Genomic DNA, 20,778 nt, shown 5'->3' with positions numbered 1-20,778 from the left:
AAACTAGCTTCCCCTTTTGGCTTCTCCACTTCTCTTGGCAGTGCTGCCATCTTGTCACTCTTCCTTCCCTCAGACCCCACATCCCTTTTACTTAGTCCCTTTGGTTCTTCCTTCCTTTCCTTTCCCAAAGCCACCACCCCAACCAAGGTTTACAGCATCTTACCCCTACCTGACTGCAATAATGATCTTGTCCATCCATCTATCTGTTTGTTCATTCATTTATTCATACCCAGAGATAGCCTTCCAGGTACCGTCTCTGGGCCCAACATTACAGACACACAAATCAGTGAGACATGGCCCTTGCCATCAGAGTGCTTGATCTATGGGAGGTGAAGGCCGTGTGAACAAACAAGGTCGTGTTCTTATTTCCCAGGCACTGTGGGGACGGAGGATGGAGGCTCTAACCCCACCTGAGACGAAAAGCTTCGTAGGAGAGGTGGCTTCTGAGTAGCATCTTAAAGGATCAGCATAAGTCCAAGAAAGGGGGAACCCACATAAGGGTTTCCAGGCAGAGGGGAGAGCTTGCGCCAAGGGGGGAAGGCCTGAGGGGAAAGCTTTCTTAAGGAACCCTATGAAGCCTGGCTGGAGGACAGAGGAGAAGAGGGCCTGGAGACAAACCTGGAGAAGTAGGCTGGGGCCACACCATGGAAGGTAGGGGCATGGACTCCCCCATGGGTAATGGGGCACTGACTGAGATTTCTGATACTTGCTAAGTTCACACTCTGAAAGCCACTGATGGTTTATTCCCCCTAAACCCAAAGGCTTCCTCTCAGGCTCATTTTCCATCCCCTCCATCCCTTATCCATTCAATCAACAAGTATTTATTAATTGTCCACTGTGCCCAGGGACCATGCTAGCATACAGAATACAGCCACAAGTGGGACACTCTGTCTGGCTTCAGGGAGCTTATGGTCTCAGGCAGACTGACCTTTGTGAGCCAAGGCAATGCCAGGGGAAGGGTAGTGCAGAGGTTGGGAGGGTGTTAGTGCCAGGGGAGGGACAGTGGCAGGGCAAGGGCAGTACTAGGGGGGTAGTATTATCTCAGAACTATGGGGACTGAGATATAACTCTTCTGGAAAGGATAACATGAAAATATCTATTTTTATTTTAAGTGTTCATACCCTATGATTCAGCAATTCCACTTTAAGGAATTTTTCAGCAAAAACATTTCTACCAGGGCACAAAGATATAGGTACAAAGATGTTCACTGAATTGATGTTTATACCAGTGAAAGATTAGAAAAAGCCCAAATGTCTACCAGAAGAAGACCGGCTAAACGAATTACGGCACATCCATAAAATGAAATACTAAATACAGTCACAAATAGGAACAAAGTAGATCTTTATATACTGATATGTAAGATGTCAAAGGCTCATTAAGTAAAATAACAAAAGCAACTTGCGTAATTGTACAGGATTATGCAGTAATGATAATTTAATGGGGTCCCATTAAAACATATGTAATTTATGCATTAAAAATAAGGAGGAACATACAACCAACTCTTAACATAGGTTCTGTCTGCAGGATGAGACTTAAGGAGACTTTCACTTTTTATATTACATATTTCTGTAAAATCAGAAGTTTTAGTGATGTAATCAATGAAAATAAAGAAGTTAAAAAAAGAAGTGTGCCAAGAGACAGAAAGGGCCACATGAACCAGCGACTATATTGTCCTGAGACCAGAAGAACTGGATGGTGCCTGGCTACACTGATGACCGCCCTGACAGGGAACACAAGGGCGAACCCCTGAGGGAGCAGGAGAGCAGTGGGATGCAGACCCCAAATTCTCATAAGACCAGACTTAATGGTCTGACTGAGACTGGAAGGACCCCGGTGGTCATGGCCCCCAGACCTTCTGTTGCCCCAGGACAGGAACCATTCCTGAAGCCAACTCTTCAGACATGGCTTGGACTGGACAATGGGTTGGAGAGGGATGCTGGTAGGGGGTGAGCTTCTTGGATCAGGTGGACACTTGAGACTATGTTGGCATCTCCCGCCTGGAGGAGAGATGAGAGGGTGGAGGGGGTTAGAAGCTGGTGAAAAGGACACGAAAAGAGAGAGTGGAGGGAGAGAGCAGGCTGTCTCATTAGGGGGAGAGTAATTGGGAGTGTGTAGCAAGGTGTCTATGGGTTTTTGTGTGAGAGACTGACTTGATTTGTAAACTTTCACTTAAAGCACAATAAAAATTATTTATAAAAAAAAAAAAGTGTGGCAAGTGCTGTGATTGGGAAGTACAGTAAACTCTGGGAGACACAAGGTGGATGTATCTGAACCAGCCAGGAGAGTCACGAAGGCTCTCTTGAGGAGGTAACATTAAAATAATCTAAGACCAAGTACCCAGCTACCATTGTTGAACAATTTGATCAAAGATTCTATAGAAGAACCATGATCAAAATGGGGGCAAATGTAGTACAGAATTTCAAAAATTCCCATGGAATCCAGACTTCCTGGAGCTATTGAGGCTGGATGACACCCTCCTAAACTATGGCCCTATGATAATCTTTAAACCGAAACCATTCCTGAAGTCATCATTAGACCAAACAATACACAAACCAAACCAAACCCAGTGCCGTCGAGTTGATTCCGACTCATAGTGACCCTATAGGACAGAGTAGAACTGTCCCATAGAGTTTCCAAGGAGCGCCTGGCGGATTCAAACTGCCGACCCCTTGATTAGCAGCCGTAGCACTTAACCACTATGCCACCAGAGTTTCCAGACCAAACAATAGTTTAGATTAATTAAAAAAGAATGTCTGCCTTAAGCATTGTGTTCTTTTAAAGAATTATTTATATGGGATAAACTGACAAAAGCAACTCAAAAGATTAGATGAGAAGCTTAGGGGGCAGTGAGTTTATCTTAATGGTGATAGAATAATTTGAAAAAGATAATGAGAAGAGTTGCACAACTTGAAGGACCTAGTCAATGTCACTGAATTGTACATGTAAAAATTGTTGAACTGGTTTATGTTTTGCTGTGTATATTTTCACCAAACAAACAAATGAAAGACCTAAAAATGAATAGGTGTCAGCTACGCCAGTGGGGGTTGGAGACAGAAAGGGAGAAAGCTGAGTGAGGCACAATGAAATGAGTTCAGTCTGGCCGGAGGGCAGAGAGTGTTCATTCATTCATTCAACCAATATTTACTGAGTACCTACTATATACCAGGCACAGTTCTAGGCACTGGGGACTGCAATGAACAAAAGTTTCATTATAAAACTGACAAAAATCTCTCCCTTATGGAACTCACATTCTAGTCTAAAAAAAAAAAAAACCCAAACCCATTGCCATTGAGTCAGTTCTGACTCACAGTGACCCTAAAGGACAGAGTAGAACTGCTCCATAGGGTTTTCAAGGAGCACCTGGTGGATTCAAACTGCTGACCTTTTGGTTAGCAGCTGTAGCACTTAACCAGTACACCACCAGGGATTCTATATTCTAGTTAGAGGGTTGGTAATAAGATAGACATCAAGGGGTCAGGTCTGGCAGGGCCTTAAAAGTTATGCTAAGGGTTGGATTTTACTATCAGGGCAAAGGAAAGCATTGTAGGGTTTTAAGCAGGGAGTGACATGACTATCTTCAATGCACCCTCCCACTGACATCAGATTACTCTTTCTAAAAGATTGCTCACTCTGTGCCTTGCGGGAAGCCACCAAGTCAGCCCAAACAAGGACTGTGGGGCCCTTGCTGATGACTCAACCCATCAAACTGTCGACAACTTTATAACATAACAACCTCTGCTTCTCACTGTTCCAGAAAGGGCCAGGCACATTCTTACCTTCAGGCCTTTGCCAGTGCAGTTTCCTCAGCTTGAAGCCCTTTCTCCCTCCTCTCTGCCTGTCCCACTTCAGGAGGATTCTGGGGGAGCTCAGGACATACTGGGCCAATGAGGACTGAGCCCACAGGTTGGGCCAGGGCAGCGGCGCCACTACAGCCCAGTCACAGATGAAATCAGATCCCTCATCTTCCCTGATAACCCCGCTCCCCCTCTGGCTTCCCTCCCGTTATAGAAGTCAGTCAAAAATCATATATTGAGTTCAATTACATAAAGCAAATGTTGGGTATGAGCTGGTACATGATAGTGATTGTATGGTAAAACAAACAACCAGAAACACCACCCTCCCCCTCTGGATTCTGGATTGGAATCCTAGTTCTGGCTCTCGCCAGCTGTGTGACCTTGGCCAAGTGATTTATGCTCCCTGTGCCTCAGTTTCCTCACCTGTACAGTGAGGCTAATTCTAGCACCAATCCTAGGGTTGCTATGAGGACTAAATGAGTTAGGATACGTAGGGCAGTGCCTGGCACGTGTTAAGTCTTCAGTAAAAACCAGTTGCCATCAAGTTGATTCTGACTCATGGTGACCTCATGTGTGTCAGAGTAGAACTGTGTTCCATAGGGTTTTCAAGAGCTGTAGATTTGGGTAGATTTGAAATGCCAGCCTTTTGGTTAGTAACCTAGATCTCAACCATTTGCGTCATGCAGGGACTTAAGCCCTTGGTAAAAACAAAAACAAATCTATTGTCATTGTGTTGACTCTGACTCGTGGCAACCCCATGTGTTAGAGCAGAACTGAGGCCCACAAGGTTTTCTCAGCTGTAATCTTTACAGAAACAATTGCCAGGCCTTTCTTCCATGGCACTGTGGATGGATTCAAACCACCAGCCTTTTGGTTAGTAACGGAGCGCAAACTGTTTCCGTCACCCAGGGACCTAAGCCCTCAGTATGCACCGGTTACTTCTCCTATTCTTTGGCTGTGCAGTGTAGGGTGGCCCAGAGGGGAGCCCTAGCCCACTCCAGCCTGACCTTGCACTTCTTCCAATAAACCCAGTGCCCTGGCCACACCAGAACATTCACCTTCTCTCAAACCTCCCAGGGCTTTCCCATGTCTTGGTACTTGCACAGCCCCCTTTACCCAGAATGTCCTTCCTGACCTGTGCCAGAACGGAATGCTACCCTCTCTCTGAGACTCTACCATTTCCCTACCCCTCCCTGATTCCAGCCCCCAGGTCACATGACACCCCCCCTTGGTCCAGTGTACATCTCTCAAGACCATTGTTACTGATGGCATTGAAAGAAAAGAAATGGATTGTACGGGGCGGGGTGTGGGGGGGAGCAACACCTTGTTCATATTAACTTCGCATAGCACCCAGATCAACAGCTTGTAAAAAGTAGGTGCTCAGAAAACAGTGAGTGGGAATGGCCCGAGAAGGCTGACATGGCAAGGTGAGGGGTCTCCAAGGGAAGCTAAATCAAAGGGTTCAGGTTAGATGGATGGTTCCCACGGCTCCTGTGAAACCTGGTTTTATGATGTAGGGTCCTAGGGCAAAGGGACACAGTCACCCAGTCCTACCAATGAAGGAACCGCCTCTCCAATTTTAACCACCAGCCTCTGCGAGTCCTTCCAAGAACAGGAAGCTCATTACCTGACTCACTGCCACACAGTCCTAATGACTGAAATAGCCTTCTTAATATTTACTCAAAGGTTACCTCACGGTAACTCCATTCTCATCCTGTCCTCCAGGACAACATAAAAGAGCCTTTCTTTCCTCTTCCTTGGTTAACGCTTTCACAACATTCAAAATGCAAAGAGTAAAGGTCCCTTGGTGGCATAAACGGTTTGCACTCAACTGGTAACCAAAAGGTTGGGAGTTCGAACCCACCCTGCAGCACTGTGGAAGAGACAGGCCTGGCGATCTGCTCCCGTAAAGATTATAGCCAAGAAAACCCCGTATAGTTCTTCTACTCTGTCACACATGGGGTCTCCACAGTCACAAATCAACAACAAAAACAAAGCCAGCAACAAAATGCAGAGTATAGAAGGCACCCAGGAAGCAGCCACCCTCCCTGGAAGCCTATTGTCTTGCTAGGACTTGGATCCTTCTGAATATAACCAGCTTTCACAGGAACGGTGCACCAACCTGAACCTCTTGATTAATTTTCCCTGAGAACCTCTGGCCTTGTCCTGTCAGCCTCCCGGGCCCACTTATACACACTAAGCGTTCTCAGACCACCCACTTCTTACCACTTAGTGGGTGTCAAAGGAAGTTATTGGGTGATGCTAACAGTCAATCTACTCAGCTGTTAACTGAAAGGTCGGAGGTTCAAGTCTACCCAGAAGAAAAGCCTGATAAGCTACTGAAAAATCAGCCATTGGAAATCCTGTGGAGTACAGTCTATTCTGACACACATGGGTCACCATGAGTCAGAGTGGATTCCATCATGACTACAAATGTCAAATATCCCCTAGGGACAAAAATCCTTCCACACCTGCACTGAGAATCACTATTCTAGACTCCTCTTTCTTCTAGTCTCCCTCTGGACCAGTGGTTCTCACTGGGGTGATTTTGCCCCCCCGCCAGGAGACATTTGGCAACGTCTGGGGACATTTTTGGTTGTCACAGCTGGGGTAGAGAGACGAGGGGGGATGCTGGTAAACATCCTACAATGCACGGAATAGCCCCACACCACAAATAACTGTCTGACCCAAAATTGTCAACAGGGCCCAGGTAGAGAAGCCCTGCTCTAAACATACTCAGAGGCAGAAACGAGGCTCTAAGGAGGGGAGGAAGGGTGAGCGTTTACTAGCTCAGGACACAGAGGGCTTAACACCATTTTATCTGTATTTCCTGCCATTTCCCTCCTTCCTCAGCCCCATAAACCCCTGCGAGTGGGTCAGTACCCAGCAAGGTAGGCTCAGGACTTTAAGGGGAAACCCTCATGTCAAAGGGTAGGGGTAGGCACACGGCAAAATGGGAAATGGCCCAAAGCAAGTCTAAACCTCTTTCTCAGCAATAGGTTCTCCTCTTTGTGCCTCTCTTCCTCCTAAACACCCCCCAGTGTCGGCCCTCAGGAGCTGCCTTCACCCGTCAGGAATGGTGTCACCCAGTGAGGTAACTCATGGTGTCACACACCCTATCCCATGGGCCTCCTCCCGTACCAGGCCATATAGAATCCTTAGTAATGTTTTTTGTATTAACGTTACTGGTGAATTGTAATTCCTGTATAACACTGAATGTAGAAAACAAGAAAAGGTAAAACGTAAATCTATTGGATATGTTAGTTTTAGCAAATGTAAATTTTAATATGTCACTATTTTTTAAACCATAATTCAAACTTAAACCCCGAAAATTTCATTAAAATCAAATATATATTTGTAAGACGGTGATGTTTTTAAAGAAAATTTTTAAGACTAAAATTTTTTAAAAATTAAGATTTAAGTTATATTTCTAAATGGGTATCAAAAGAAACCTAACATTTCCCCCACTTCATGTTTTAAACTGTCAATTTCTCTAGTTATCAAAGTTGTATAATCAGTAATTGTTAGACATGTAAGTTTATTACCAATTTTAATCGTAGAATATGTGATAAATAGTTTTAGTTGCTTAAATATAACATTTCTTAGATTACACGAACACTAACAACAAAATTGTTCTGTAAAATCCACACTGAATTGCAACGTTATTAGTAACTGTGCGGAAGCCTTTTTTTATTTTTCTCCTTTTCCTTTAATTACTACTTCGTTCTCTAAAAAAGTTATTGATATAGGTTCCCAAATACTAATTACCACCATGTTGTAGCTAAAACACCAGAAAATTTGACAAAATCAGTGATTATAAAACTGCCAGCAGCAAAGAAACAGCGCGCACAGAGGAAACCACGTGATTTGAAGCGCCATTGTAATTGGATAATACAAACAGTTCTGACCGGAGCACCTTAGAAGGCTCAAAAAGTAAATCAGGATAGAGCTTGGGCCTTGTAGGTGTACTGACCCGTGTAAGCTGGGCTTATAAAAAAATGTTTTTTGTTGTTGTGACTACAGGGATATTTTCATACAAAATAATAAATTTCTGGTGAAATGCTGCACAAAAATTATATACGCAGTCATTTTGGTGTCCCCCCACCCGTGTCACCTGGTGCAGCCTTCGCACCCCTAGTGACACCACTGATTCACACCATTTACAGCTTAGGGGACTGAGGCTCAACAGGTTGCCCAAAGAGTAAAGGAAGGACGCTAAGGCTCATGTTCTAGAGAGAGAGCAAAAGTAGCAGTTACAAGTTCCCCGCCTACGAGCTGTGTGGCCTTAGGTGAGTTAAGTCATTTTCTCTGCACCTCAGTTTCCACATCTGTAAAATGGGAGCAATAATGTTGCCTGTCTCACAGGGTGGTGGTGAGAACTACATGAGTTAATATTTACAAAGTGCAGTAACAGTGACTGGCACTTAGTAAGCACTATGAAAGTGTTTCTATTCTTTCTCCCCTTCTTTCTGCCATGTAGGCAGGAGGTTGAAGGCTCTGTGTGGCCCTCCAGATGGAAGTGACTAGCTGGGAGGAAAGTCAACAAGGGCATCACCTAGGTGAAGGAAAACTCTGGCCTCACTAGCACCCACTAGTGGAGAAACTAGGTGCAGATGAAGGAAAACAGTCCATGGGGCCTGTAGATAGATGCTCTTGGCTGCCCTTCTGTACCCTGGGAGAGCCCAAAGCCCAGGGGCCGCACAGCTCTGTCCACAAGGGGTTCACTTCTGCCTGGCATGCAGGCAGGGTGAGGACACTCATAGTGGCTTTCACAGCACTTGTTTTGGGGGCAAGGCAACACCTGATGGTGTGATTATTTGGGTTAGCTGGCCTCCTGGCCCCCTCCTCAAAGACTCCAGGGCCTGGAGGATCGAGATTGGGTCTGGTTCTGCTCACGATCATATCCATAGTGCCTGGGACCTGTAGGAGAGCAATTCACCTTTATTGAATCCACGTTACTTTGTGAGTAGCCTTATTGGCATATGTGAAATACATTAATGGACTATGACCCCAGCACACTAGCAGGGAGAAGGAGGCTCCCAGACAGGAGGTGAGAGCAACAAGGGAAGAGCCAGGTTGACCAGGTGCAGGTAATCAGGGCAGACAGTATGGAGGGGTGAGACCAAGTGCCCAGTCAGGTGTGAAAGCAGGGCCTGGACCAGGCCAGCAGAGGGGATGCCGAGGGCCTGCTATGGAGGGAACTGAGGGCCACAACCAAGGCACTAAGTCTGGTGGGGGCTAGGGGTGTGGGGAGGGATGGCAAAAACCACTGGGCTGAGATCTTGGCTCCACTGCTTACCTACTTCCCAACTGGGACAAGCCAAGGAGCCACCCTGAGCCTTTAGTTCCCTCATCCGTACAATGGGAGTATTCCCTTGTGGTTGCAGGGGTTAAGTAGCAACGAAGCCTGTGGGCTCTGGCACAGCACCTGGCACCGAGGAGGAGCCAGGTAGTCTGCTTCCCTTTGTACCAAGAACCAAGGATCCAGAAAGGGGAGAGATGAAGAGCAAGGCTGCTGTGACCAGGAGGCTGGCAGCAAGGAAGAGCATAATACCAGCGGCCCTGGAAGCTCCTGAGAGGCATAAGGACCACAGGCAGCCATTCACCCACTTCACCCAGGTCCCACATGCAGTGTGAAGGGATGAGCCACAATCGCAGAAGCTCCTGGCTCCCCACGTGGCCCCTCCATTGCCCAGAAGCAACATCTTTGCTTTGCAACCCCAAGCCCAAGCCTTCAGGCCTGATCCCTGTTATCCTCAATGTGTATCGACTTCACAGTGTACAAAGTGCTCCGCCTAACACGGAAACCCTGGTGGCATGGTGGTTAAGAGCTAACCAAAGGGTTGGCAGTTCGAATCCACCAGGCGCTCCTTGGAAACCCTATGGGGCAGTTCTACTCTGTCTTATAGGGTTGCTATGAGTCAGAATCGACTTGATGGCAGCAGGTTTTGGTTTTTTCTGCCTAACACCACCATCTCATGGAAGACACACAACAGCTGTGTAAGGTCAGGAACGAAGAATTCTCAGTGTCTTCACTTTACACATGAGCAAACTGGAGCTCATAGAGGGTGAGTGACATCCCTCAGGTCACATAGCTAGAAAGTGGTAAAGCTGGGACAAAACCCAGATCTTCCTCTTTACTTCGGGGCCCCTTTTTACTGCACTCCTGGGAGGGGAGATGGAGAAGTCTATGGCCTGTGGAGAGCAGACTTTTCCCCAAGACCATAGTCCTGGCTGAGAAAACTGTGCCCCCCACCTGCCAGCTGAGATCAAGAGTCCCAACCCTTCCTTCCCAGGGTGACACCAGGGACACTCAGTTGAATTCAGTCACAGAAGTCAGTGGCCCTGGCCCTGCCAGAGCAACCTGCTCAGCCTGGGCTTGGGGACAGTGAGGGGTGTGTGGGGTGGAGGCTTATAGCACCTTGCCTCCCTGAGCTGCATACCTCTGGGGCACAAACTGGGACAAGAGCAGCAGGACAAGGCTGTAGAGGGACATGCTGAGAGTGAGGAGCATGTGTCCCAGCCAAAACCACAAGTCTCAGCTTCATCTGGGGCTGATACTATTATAGGGCCAACCCAACCCCAGAACAGAGGTTGCAGAAGTAGCAGGTTCTTTCATTACCTGCAAATGCCGATTAGACTGGGTCCTTGCAATGCTCCGTGCCCCCACCCCTTTAAATGCAAATGAGAAAAGTCTTGTGGGCCTCAGTCACCAAGGACCAGCACCCACAGGGAGCCCGGCCCTGCACTACAGGTCTCGCTTGAGCTCCCCCAGTCCATCCTCCATCAGGGCTGTTGTTGTTAGCCGTTGTCGAGTTGGTCCCAACTCATGGCAACCCACGCACGACGGAACAAAACGCAGCCCATTACCGTGCCATTTCCATGATCCGCGGCTGGTTAGATCATTGTGATCCATAGGGTTTTCACTGGCTGATTTTCAGTAGTAGATTGCCAGGCCTTTCTTCCTAGTCCCTTAGTCTGGAAGCGCCACTGAAACCTATTCAGCATCATAGCAACATGCTATGATGGTGGTGGCTGCACTGGCCAGGAATCAAAACCTGGATCTCCTGACTCGGGGGTAAGACTTCCACCACTGATTCACTAACTCTCCTTCAGGATAGTTAGTTCTACTTAGAGCCGAGGAAACTAAGGCTCAGGAGGGCTATGACACTCCTCCAATGTCTCACAGCTAGAAAGTGGTAACTTAGTCATTCTCTGGGTTGCTGGGAGGGTAAGACCAAACCTTAGACTTCTAGGCAGCAGTTGCCTGCAAATCTGGGTGTGGAAGGCCCAGCTGCCAGGCCATACCAGAGGCCGGATATCTAAATACCTAGAACAATCGTCTGATTTGATCCAAAAACCCCTATGTTCCCAAGGTCTCAACAGGAAGCCTGGCAAGGGTGGAGTCCTGCCTGGCCAGACGAGCAGAGCCAAGTAGCAGAAACCTTGGCCTTTTTAAGCAAAATAGCCCCCAAGCACTCATCTGTTAACTCTCTCCAGGCACCCCAGATGTAAATAGCAATACCTGCAGAGCCCACTAGATGGGGCCAGTGGTACAGCAGAAAGGGCAGAAATGCCACTTCAGGAGGGAAGGCGGAGCAGCAGGGGAGAAATGGGCTGGAATCTTCTCTAGGATCCCAGGCTGGATAAGTGTTCCCCACCCCCAGTTCCTGCGTGGCTTCCAGTCAACAGTATAAAAGTGAATTCTGGAGCCCCCAAGCTCTCTGGGAGCCTGCTTCTGTCCTTAGTAGGTTAAGTTACTCCGTAGCATCTCTAGATTTCAAAGTCCTTAAACAAGTTCCTCTCTCATGAGCCACAGAGCGAAGCCACTGCCCCAAAGGCCCGAAACTCCAGGTCCGTTTCTGCTATGCCTGCAGCCTGCTCCACTGGAGAAAGCTCCGGACGGTACCTGTCAACAGGGAATCTAAATTGATAGACAAGCGTCTCAGCAAGGTGGCCAGGTGATGAGGAATGCCTGGCCCAAAGGAAATGGGGACAGGAGGCAAGGAGGAAGGCAGAGCGAGGAGAAGGAAATGGCAAAGACCTTTGTCTCTCCAGCAAGCCACTGCATTTGGCCACACGTTCTCAACTCTCAGCCAGCCTTCCTGGCCCCGTGTTGGATTCTGCCGCAAATCTTTCCATACCTACTCACAATGGGGTGACAGCTGAGTCCCCAAGGGGCCCTTTGAGCCCTGCTGTGGCTGAGACCTAAGGTCAGAGATGGAAGCAGGAGTTTTCTCCTTGTTTTCCCTAGGTTGGCTTCAGTTCAGGTTCAGGAACAAAACCCATCCCTGCATGTCCAAGATCGCTGTCTCTAACCTGCCACCCTTCTTAGGATGACAAGGGCAACCCCCAAAATGCTGGCCGTGGGGGGCCTGAACCTGACCAACACCCTCGCCATCCCCTCTACCTCCCACCTACCCCCCACCATCCCTTTCCAAACTTGCACTGCCTGGCAGCTGCTCTGCCTCGACCTCTGTTGCCATGGCAACACTGTGGCTTCCCCCAAGTGGGAAGCCGGTTGCCAAGGCCCTTGTTGCCAAAGACTATAACAGCCATCATCCACCACCCCAGTGTGTGAAGAGGGGGTGAGAGCTCTGTGAGGGGTGGAGGGTAGGCAATGAGGCTGGGGAGGGAAGGAAGCAGGGGGGTCAGAAATGGTGGGGTCCAGGAAGGCTCCAAGCTGGAATGGGGAGGTGCTAGGTCCCTGCAGGAGAGGAAAAGCATCTCACAGCATCTCAGGGACAGCTCCTCTGGGGGTCTTGGAGAGAAGAAAGAGGACCCCACAAAACATACCTGGGCAAGCCCTCTATCAAGCAGGACTGGGTGCTCCAAGTCCCCTGCCCCAGTACACACACCCTCAAGGAGGAAAAGCTTTGGTTCTTCTTCCCAAGTACAGAAAAACAGCCCCCAGGAATCTCTCCGTCTTGCTTGCTCCTGAGTCTCAGACATGCACGCACACCCAAGCTGGGCCCAGACAGAGCCAGGCCCCACTGCCAGGAACCAGCATTAATTACAAGGGTTGTAAACCCTCTGTATGTTCCAATCCCTTGGCCTGTCTCAGAGCACATACTTAATAAACCAAAAAAACCAAACCCAGTGCCATCATGTCAATTCTGACTCATAGCGACCCTATACTTAATAAAAAATACTTAATAGTCCTTGTCAAATGCATCTCTGTGGAGCAGGGCTCCCATTTCTGCAGACAAGAGAGGTGGGTACTATCAGGGCTAAGTCCCCTCCAGAGGCAGCAGAGCGGGGCTGAGCCAGACCCTCAGTCCTCAGGGATGCTACAGAGCTGCTCATTCCACCTGCAGGCAGCACAAGGCCAGCCTAGGCTTCTCGGGGGCCAGCACTAGACAGTAACAGCCCACATATCCCAATGCAGTCACTGCCCAGCCCGGGCACCAGAGGGAAGAACCTGGTCCCTGCCGAGCACCCGCATCCTGCTGAGAAGAGGTATTGAAGGGAAGAGCCGAGAGAGAAGGTAAGGGCATCCAGGAGGCATGGGGAGCAGATGGGTGGAGAGGAGGGAGAGATGGTGCAGGGGCAGAGTGAGCAGCAGGAGGCAGAAGAGGGGAGCCTGAGCCCCTAAGCCTGCCAGGAGCCCAGGACTGGGATGAGACGCACCAAGAGCAGCCAGGTCCCAATTTCCCCAGGTACGTTCCCTCCCACACAGCTTCCCAAATAGGCCGGCACCCAATACCTATGTTACTTTACCCACCTTCCAACGATGTCCCCTTGCCCCAAGCCCAGAAGGCATAACAGGTGTACCTACCCCAGGTGCCAGCCCCTCAGGTGGGGTGGGGGAGATGCTGTCCCCGACGCTCTGGCTGCGGGCGCTGAGCTGGGGCGACATGGTGGGCGACTCGTCGATGTACGGCATGGTCTCTGAGCCCTCTGGGGGCCCCTTCTGCTCCTCATTCCCCTCTCCGTCGTAGTCCTCTGCCCCGTAGCTGAAGTCTGAGACAAGGAACAAGAAAGGCCACTGAGAATCCTCCACGAGGGCTGCCAGGGACTGGTAGCGCAGTGGGCGCCGGCGGCGGCCCCCGGCTGCCATGGCCCTGGCCGCAGCATCCACAGCCGGCCCAGGCAGGAGCTACACGGGGGCTCGGGCCTCGGGCAGGGCTGGGGAGCACCCGCAGGCGCCAGGCTCTGCACGTTCAGAGGCTGCTGGGAGTCGGGGAGGAGCACGCTGCTGTCGCCACGCGCTTAATAGCATGTCAGCCACGTCTTCTGAGCTGCTGTTTCCTTTGCCTCTTGCTTAATTCCAAGTCTAAAAATTAACAGTGGGAGCAGGAGGCAGGACGCTTCCAACTCTCCTCTCTGAGTCACCATTTTGCTTTTTATAGGGAACAAGGAGGTGGGGGCGGGCCAAGCGATGTCACTTCCTGAGCCCCTCCTCCTTGGGTACCATTTGTACACACAGCCCAATCCCTGCAGGGGGGCTAGAGCAGGTTTTGGGGTGGGGGTTGAGAGACTGCACCCAAGGGAGCCCTGAGCTCTTCCAACAAGGCCCTGTGCAGGACGAAGCACGAGGCTGGCGGAGCGTGGGCACAGAGGCCGGCCGAGGCTTGGCAGGGACACAGTGGAACAGCAGACTCCTGAGAAGCCGGCACTTATTTCTATAATTTCAATGTAGGCTTCCTTCAGAGAAGGAGGGAAGAGAAGGCAACAGGGACCCACCACCTCCATGCTTCCAGCACCGCTCAGCCTCTAGAGCCCACGCACAGATACCCCCTGCCAGGGGGCAGCAGGCTGGGCTCTGGAGCGGGATGCAGAGGGAGCACCTCATCCCTGAAAGGCCCTGTGTCAAGCCCCCAGGCAGCAGCATAGCGACCTGACCATTCCCCACCCACCCCATGGCCTGTTAGCTTCCACCAGCCATGATGGGCAGTGGCCAGGGATGGAAGGCATGGCAGTACCGTTTCCAGGGGGCTGGTGACTCCTCTCATGTCCACTCATCCCTGAGCGGAGTTTAGCGTGAGCAGGTACCATAAGGGGTACTGCAGACACACTGGTCACAAGACCAGCCTGCTGGGCCCCACTACAGCCTGGTGCGGGCAGCGGCAGTCCTGTAGTCCCTGCATTGCCCAGCAGCCACGCCTACTTGTTAAATATCCCGAGCATCTTCTGGGCATCAGGCCCTGGGCTGGGCCTCTCGGGAGCTTGCCCCGTATGATGGAGCAGGCCGGCTGGGTCCAGCCCAAACACACACTTATCTGCCTGTTTCATCATCTGCTTAGACACCACCTCCTCCAGGTTGTTCTCCCTGAGGTTGAACCAAGTCAGGTGCCCAGGCTCAGAACCCCTACCGCCCACTGTATATGGCCTCCTGGTGCCCTTGCCGATCTGTTCTTTTGTCCCTGAGTCCTAGGGCAGGAATGGGGTGTCTCTGTCATCACCGTGTGCCCAGCACCCACGGGCCTGGCGTGTTCTCTGCAACGCGTGTGGAGTGAATGAGCAAGCAGAGGAGTGCACGGTCAGGCTCAGGTCTGAGATGAGCCAGGCCCCATAGAGCCAAGTTCTCTGCGAGGGCCTGGCTCCTCCTCCAATACACACATCAGCCCCCGGGCAGCCAGCAGCCTGAGAATGGTGTCAGCAGGTCACCAGGGCGCCCGGCCATGGCCTCGCTCAGGCCAATCTGGCCCTTTGGCAGCCGAGAGCCTCCACTGGCTTCACTGCACCTGCTCCTGGTGACTTCCTCTCTGAGGCCCTGGCTAATGCCCCTTTAAGCTGTCAGGGGATGTGGGCTGCTTTTTTTCCTCAAAACAGGCATGCAGAAAAGAACCGCAGGACCTATGGACCCCCTAGCCACTGGGATGTGCGTGTGCCATGCACCCTGGAAACAGGGCCACTGTCCTAGGCCACCGGGCCTGCGACTGGGGCTGGCAGGGGCTGGGCCATTTCTGGCATCCCAGGCAGCAGGAGGAACAGGAGCTGCAGCGCCTGGCTCACCAAGTCTGGCACCAGGAGAGGCTTCGCTGCTTGGTGACCCTACTCCCTTGGGAAGGAGCCTGGGTGGAGCAAACGTTTTGCACTCAGATGTTAACCCAAAGGTTGATGGTTCGAACCCACCCAGTGGAGCGGCAGAAGACAGGCCTGACAATCTGCTTCCATAAAGATGATAGCCAGGAAAACCCTATGGAGCTCATGGGGTCATCACGACTCAGAATCGACTCAACAGCAAGAGGTTTGTTTTATTTATTTATTTATTTTGGTTTCACTCACTTGGGAGAAGCACAAGGAGGGAACTGAGACATCACAGTAACCTACTATCTCCCCTCCAGGTGGAACACCTGAGATCAAGACCAACACCTGGGGTCAAAACCCAGGAATAAGCTATGGTGGACCCTGACCTGGCTAACAGTTCAGATTCCAGCAGGCCACGCCGAGTCTCTCATACGCTGACCAAGCCCCAGGAGTCAAAGACCCAGAACACTCCCTCTTGAGACATTTCCCAAGTGCAGGGGCAGAAGGGACGACAGGAAGGGTGGTGTGGTTCTCCTCCCTGCAGAGCCTGGCAGGGCCAGGACACGGCAGGGCGGTCAGGGTCTGCCACGCTTTCCCCACACTTGCCCACTTCATCCTTACCCAGGAACAGACCATAGACCCGCACCTCCTGCTCCTCTTAACCTAACTACATCCCTGCGAGGCAGTTCTTATACCACCATTTTACAGACCAGGCCACTGAGTCTCAGTAAGATTTGCCTAAGGTCACTGAAAGGCTCTGAACCCAGGTTTGTCTGTCTGTTTGTCTGTCTCCAAATGCCATCCTTTTCCCTCTGAATCTCCCTAGCCCTCCAGAGAAATCTCCTTCTACAGCCCTCCTTGTCAAGGGAGGCTGACTAAGGAGGGAAGAGACGGGTGCCTGAGGTGAGGGCTGGCCACAGAATGAGAGACTCAGCCTCCAGGAGTCACTCCTTCTCAGGGGGAAAGTGCCCACAGGGCTGTCTGCAAATGTTCCTAGATACTGTGCTGTAGTATCTTCACTTAAGCCCCCTGTCAAACCTTGAAAGTCAAGGAAGCCAGTCAGAGGCCCAGGAGATGCCTATAAAGAAATGAGATTCAAAAGAAGATGAAAAACCAACCTTCAGAGAAATGAGGAACCCTGGTGGCTCAGGAGAATGGAAAGCTTACCAAGCACAGCTATCAGCCTACAAAAGGCCACATAGAGGAAGGCTGGGTAGACTGTGGCTTGGCCACAGGGTCTCAAGAGAAAGAATGCACAGGAGGCTATTGGCAGCCAGTGTCCATATCCCCTTCTAGTAACAGAAATCCCATTCTATTTTGGGGTGGCAGTACTCCCAGGCTGCTATAAGAGAATGATTTGGCTGGAAGGTATATACTTTTTTCCCTCCCTCTACATATTTCCTCCTCTTGTTGTCAATTTGGAAAGCAAATGAAATGGCTGGAGCTTCAGCAACAATTTTGAACCATGAGGTGACCCTGAGGATAGAATCCAGGGCTGAAGATGGCTGAACAGAAAGCTAGGGCCCTGGGTCTGATGGAACCATGAAGCCACCATACCATCTCCAGGACTGTCTACCTCTGGACTTTTTTACACAAGAGGAAAAAATTCCTATATTATTTAAGCTCCTTTTAGTTTTTATGTTATATGCATTCGAACTTAATTATAGCTGATCTAGATGGCTTCCCTAACATCTCTGTCTGGGTACTTTTCCTACTGCCTTCACTGTCCCTTCTCAGTCTGCTTGGTGGGCTCCTCTTTCTCTGCCCACCCCTTAACACAATCAGTGTTCCTTATACATTCACACAATGGGATACTGCTCAGAAATAAAAAGGAACAAACTACTGAAAAAGGCAACATCAAGAATGAGCCTCACAAACAGTATAAAGAAGCCAGACACAAAAGAGAACATCCTGCATGATTCCACTTATATGAAATTCTAGAACAGACAAGTCTAATTTATGACTGTAAAAAAAAAAAAAAAGTGGCTGGCTCTGAGGATGGGATGGGGACAGAGATTAACTAGAATGGGCATAAGCGAGCGAACTTTCTGGGGTGATGGAAATGTTCTGTATGTTGATGAGGATTTGGGTTACATAGGTGTATGTATTGATCAAAATGGTACCTTTAAGATTTGTGCATTTTACTAAATATCAAGCTCTAGTTAATGATATACGGAGTCCCTGGGTGGCGCAAATGGTTAAGCGCTTGACTACTAACTGAAAGGCTGGAGGCTCAAGCGCACCCAGGGGCACCTTGGAAGACAGTCCCAGGGATCTGCTTCTGAAAGGTTACCGCCTTGAAAACCTACAGAGACATTCTACTCTGCACATGTGGGGTCACCACGAGTCAGAATTGACTCAACAGTAACTAACTACAGTTAATAATATGCATGCTGCAGTGTCGAGGTGAAGTGTACTGATGTCTGCAACTTACTCTGAAACACATAATAAATAAGAGATTGACGATGGAGAGAGAGGGTAGACATGCAATAAGACAAGCATCATAAAATGATAATTATACGCTTTAGATGGTGGGTAAATGGTGTTCACTGTACAATCCCCTCAACTTTTCTGAATGTTTGAAAAATTCATAATAAAAAGAGGAGAAAATATTGGCATTCCCCAGACTTCTGTCATCCCCACACTACTGCCTCTCCCAAATCTTATTTACACTTCAGGGAGGCAGCTGGGCTACAGACCCGTCTCTCTGATCAGTCCCTGGACATTTCCATTGACGGCCCTCAGGAACCTCAAACCCAACCTTTTCCTGAAATTTATATACCAGATCATACAAGTCAGAAACCTAGGGGTCATTCTAGGTTCCTCCTTCCCCCTGCCTCTTATCCCTTATGCCCTAAAATTTCCCCAACCCCCCTCAGCTCCCCACCCTCAACAATTCCAACAGTCTCCCCACACACACAGCAGCCAGAGTGCAAATCTGATCATGTCTCTTGATCATGTCTGTTCAAAATCCAACAGTTTTCCTTTCACTTCAAGGATATAGTCCAAATGTTTCACTACCCACCGCCACCTTTACAGGGTCATATTCTGCAGCCCCGTAATATCAGGCTTCTCCTAGGTCCCTGTAGTGTGCTAAATAGTGGCCCTCAAAATGACATGTCCAAATTCTTATTCCCAGCATCTATGAATGTGATCTTATTTGGAAAAAAGGATCTTTGTAGACATACTTAAGTAAAGGATCTTAAAATGAATCATCCTGGATTATTCAGGTGAGCCCTGAATCAATGACACCCGTCCTTATACGAGACAGAGACAGAGAAGAGAAGACAGACGCAGAGAAGACAGCCATGTGAAGATGCAGGCAAGAGACTGGAGTGGTGCTGCCACAAGCCAAGGGACACCTGGAGCCTCCAGAAGCTGCAAGAGACGAGGACACTCCCCTAGAGACTCCAGAGGGAGTGCGGCCCTGCTGACACCTTCGTTTTGGGCTTCTAACCTCCAGAACTGTGAGAATAGATTTCTGTTATTTTAAGCCACTGAGTTTGTAGTAATTTGTTACGGCCACCCTAGAATATTAATACAGATACAGTGCTGTTTTCCACCTCTGGGCCTTTGCACACGCTGTTCCTGTGCCTGGAATACCCTCCCTCACTCTTTGTCCGCCTGGTGAAATCCTATTTAGCCTTCAAACTCAGCTTCGATGTCCTCTCACCTATAAACTTCCCTGTCTCCCTCATATTATGGCAACATCTGAGTACATAAAGCACTTTTTACAAACCAATAAGAGCATTTCAGTTTTTAAAATGACTAAAAGAAATGAAGAAAATTTTTAAAAGAAAGACAAATGCCCAGTGTACATATGAAAAATAAATGTTAACCTTGCTTTTAATCAAGAAAATGCAAGCTCCGTTTTTTCTTTCTTTTTGCAATTCTTCCTGTCAAACTGGCAAGGATTAAATAATAGTAATATCTAGAGTTTTCAGGGAATAGGTACTCCCCAAAACTCTCAGTGGGTTTATAGAGGTAGCATGACTTTTTTGGAATCAGTTTGGTAACTGGGACCAAAAGCTTCAATAGTTGGTAGAGTTGGTCTGGAAACCCTGGTGGCGTAGTGGTTAAGTGCTACGGCTGCTAACCAAAAGTTGGCAGTTCGAATCCACCAGGCGCTCCTTGGAAATTCTATGGGGCAGTTCTACTCTGTCCTATGGGTCGCTATAAGTTAGAATTGACTCGACAGCAGTGGGTTTGGTTTGGTTGGTAGTGTTGGTCTGGCTTTTAACCCAGCATAATTTAAGAATATGTCTTAAGAAATGAATTCTAAATGTAAATAAAAATAAAGTTACAAGGTTATTAATCACAGGGCTATTTATGACTGTGAAATATTAACAACAACCTGAAAGATTAATTACAGGGGGCTGGTTGGGTAAATTATGACATTTCTACAAGACGGACTACTATATAGCCATTAACAATTATATGGATGATGTATGTTATCTTACTAAGTGAAAAAGGAGATTAATAACAGTATGTACAGTATACCATCATGTTTATGTGTAGAATAAATTCTGGAAAGCTACAACATAAAACTATTATAGAACGTTCAGATTCTGGGAATTTGGGAGAAATTAATTCATGGTCCCTGCTGTCTAGGACACTAGCAGATACTGCTGTTTTCTACCCAATATCCATCTTCCCTTCTTACATCACCCTGGTTTTATGTGCGGTGGCAATGAGCAGTCCCAGGCAAGATACCTACTTTCTCAGCCTCTCTTACAATTAGAAGTGGCCATTTTGAATAGTTCTGGCCAATGAGACACAAGTGAAGTATTCTGGGGTCTCTGGCAAAGCTTTAACTTTGATGATAAAAAAATGGACTTCTTGCCTTGAACTCAGATGTGATGACTGGAGCCACAATAGCCGTATTGCTGCCATGAGGAAGAAAGTCAGAAAAGGGCAGAGAAATTTCTCTGTTACTGTCGAGCTGCTGAACCACACTACCAATAACTCACTTCACTTCCTGATAAGTGAGAAATAAAAGCCTCTATATGTT

At 48.9% G+C, this 20,778-nt stretch overlaps 1 protein-coding gene across 3 annotated transcripts in view; it reads right to left on the bottom strand.

The window, feature by feature from the left end:
• ABR (ABR activator of RhoGEF and GTPase) overlaps nt 1-20,778 on the bottom strand; it is a 204,874-nt gene that overhangs the window by 93,501 nt on the left and 90,595 nt on the right. For all 3 annotated transcript variants that reach the window (XM_064271502.1, XM_064271499.1, XM_064271500.1), the window contains exon 2: nt 13,573-13,757. In XM_064271502.1, the coding sequence (XP_064127572.1) occupies nt 13,573-13,757 (185 nt within the window). The remainder of the gene's footprint in view (nt 1-13,572; nt 13,758-20,778) is intronic.

The sequence above is a fragment of the Loxodonta africana genome, chromosome 18 (genome assembly GCF_030014295.1).
Source record: "Loxodonta africana isolate mLoxAfr1 chromosome 18, mLoxAfr1.hap2, whole genome shotgun sequence".
Classification (NCBI taxonomy): domain Eukaryota; kingdom Metazoa; phylum Chordata; class Mammalia; order Proboscidea; family Elephantidae; genus Loxodonta; species Loxodonta africana.
The sequence above is the reverse complement of the archived record's forward strand: the minus strand, read 5'-3'. Positions and strand labels throughout refer to the sequence as shown.